At 37.6% G+C, this 2,268-nt stretch overlaps 1 protein-coding gene across 1 annotated transcript; it reads left to right on the top strand.

Moving 5' to 3' along the window:
- The first annotated feature begins 801 nt into the window (after positions 1-801).
- LOC25486766 (uncharacterized) lies at positions 802-2,268 on the top strand. The gene has a single exon (XM_013608486.3). It carries the CDS (start codon positions 892-894, stop codon positions 2,077-2,079), a length of 1,188 nt encoding a protein of 395 aa, XP_013463940.1. The 5' UTR covers positions 802-891; the 3' UTR covers positions 2,080-2,268.

Raw genomic sequence — 2,268 nt, 5'->3', positions numbered from 1 at the left:
CAAAGTGCATTTGATATGCTCCTTTTTCTTTTGATAAAAACGAAACTTTCGTTTCGTTCAATAGAACATTATTTCATTATCGTGCTTGCATTGAGCTACTCGTCATTTTTCCACTTTTTCCATGTTTCTGTCAATGGAGCAGGTTCTTGAATCACTCTTTTAGAGAGAGATGAGAGGAAGAAGAGGTAGAATCAGATTTTAGAACACAATTTCCTTCCTTTTTTTCTTTATTTTTTTTTAATTATTTGTTATTTTTTTCATTTATTTAATTCTTTAATTTATATGTGACTTTTTTTATTTATTTTTAATTAAAACAATGCACACGGCGCCTTTGAAGTGTCACGTCAGCGTTGACCGAGTCAAAATTGATCTAGGGGGCCAAAACTGCCAAAAATCCAATACATAGGTGGCTGTTTTGTATTTTAATTAGTTAGGGTGCTAAAACTGCCAAAGATCCAATACATAGGAGGTTGTTTTGTATTTTAATTAATTAGGAGTCCAAAATCGCAACATCTTAAAACATAAGGGGCCAAAAGTACAATTAAACCTAAAAAATAATACACATTTCAATTCTTTTTATAAAAAATAAATAAGTCAACAAAAAATAATGTATTTGATTTACATTATGAATCAAACATATCAATTTTTTTTTTTGGTCCAATCATATCAATTTTAGTTTATCAATTTATTGAAAAGGACCGAAGGGAAAAATTGATGAGTCAAAAGCCAACCACAAATAGACAATGAGTTTTTTTTATATAAATAAATAAATTTTACCAACAAATCACACACCCACACCTACCTGAAACTCAAATCCTAAACCTCTTTCACTCTCACACACACACACACACACTTCACTAAGAACTAAATAACACTTTTTCCTCTTTTTTCATGGATGATCACAGAAACACAACCTCTAACGCTATTGGACTTTGTCTCCTCCCACAAGAACTCATCCAAAACATCTTTCTCTCTCTTGTTTTACCCGAAATTGTTCGCCTCAAACTCCTCAACAAATCTTTCTCTACCATAATCTCCGATCACACCTTCGTTCGTCAGTGCAACTCTCTTTCAAACTCCACCACATGGCTCTTCGTCTACAAGAAACGCTGGCTACGCGACGCGGTGCTTCATGCTTTCACCGATCGGAGCTCCGATCGCTGGTTCCGGATTCCCATGACGGAGCTTCTTAAACCGGTTGACTTTCACGGCGAGGATCTTTACTTCCTTGCTGCTTCAGCAAACGTTTTTCTCTTCGCTTCCAACAACGTTCGTGAAGTCATCGCCGTTAATTTAGTCTCCGTCACTGTTAAAAAAATCCCTCCTTCTCCGTTAGGTCCACGTGGCACTTCCTCGTGGAGAAGATCGGGGATGAAGCTTGTAACGGATTCATCCGGGTCGGGTCATTTTCGTTTCATGTTTGCGGAGTTTGTCGGAAACCGACCGGTTTTGTTTGTGTATGATTCAGTGACTGACACGTGGAAGTCAACGGAGGGTGAAGAAAAAGGGAACGATGGTGTTTTGGCACGTGGAGGGAATCACGTGTTTCTCAGTGTTGTTCATGGACCTAGAGAGAGTGTTTTGGTTGCTTCAAGTTCAACGCCTGATTGTGATGTACCTGTTATTCTACGGCCACGATTTAATGATGCTGAAGGGTTAACCGTTGGATTTAATTGGGGGAACGTGATTGATAGGTTACACGTGTACGGCGATGGGTATATGATGATTGTTAAATCGGACGGTGAGAATGGGAGTAGGAGGGGTTTGAGGGTTTTAAAAGAGGTGGAATTGTGGGGGTTGAGTTTGGATGGAAGAAAGTGGGAATTTGTGTCTTGTGTTTCTGGTGAAGTGATGAGAGTGATTGAGAAACGCTATGGAGTAATGATGGGTTGTTTAGAGGAGAAAAATGGGATAATTAGAGCTGCTTTGGTGTCTAATTGTGATGGATTTTGGGATATGTTGTGGTTATCTTTTGATACTAAATGGAATCGTTGGAATTGGATGCCACTTCCTGATTGTAAAATGAAAGGTTGGAACATGGCTGGAATAAGCTTCTCTTCTGGACTTACTTTGCAATGATTCAACACTCTCGGAAAATATTTGGGTGACATTGTGGTTGGTGACATGCTGCTTCTATATTTGTTGATATTTCTTTGATGTGTGTCAATTGTACATGAGCATGTATTTATAGTAAAAAATCGTAAGATACCACTGTGTAAATGTATAATCTTTTTTTTTTTATTTTTAATAAAAGACTGCATTTATTAA

The sequence above is a fragment of the Medicago truncatula genome, chromosome 2 (assembly GCF_003473485.1).
Source record: "Medicago truncatula cultivar Jemalong A17 chromosome 2, MtrunA17r5.0-ANR, whole genome shotgun sequence".
Classification (NCBI taxonomy): Eukaryota; Viridiplantae; Streptophyta; class Magnoliopsida; order Fabales; family Fabaceae; genus Medicago; species Medicago truncatula.
The sequence above is the reverse complement of the archived record's forward strand: the minus strand, read 5'-3'. Positions and strand labels throughout refer to the sequence as shown.

Bases quoted from the DNA above. Each gene is read 5' to 3' on its own strand.
- LOC25486766 (XM_013608486.3), top strand. From the start codon at position 892: ATGGATGATCACAGAAACACAACCTCTAACGCTATTGGACTTTGTCTC.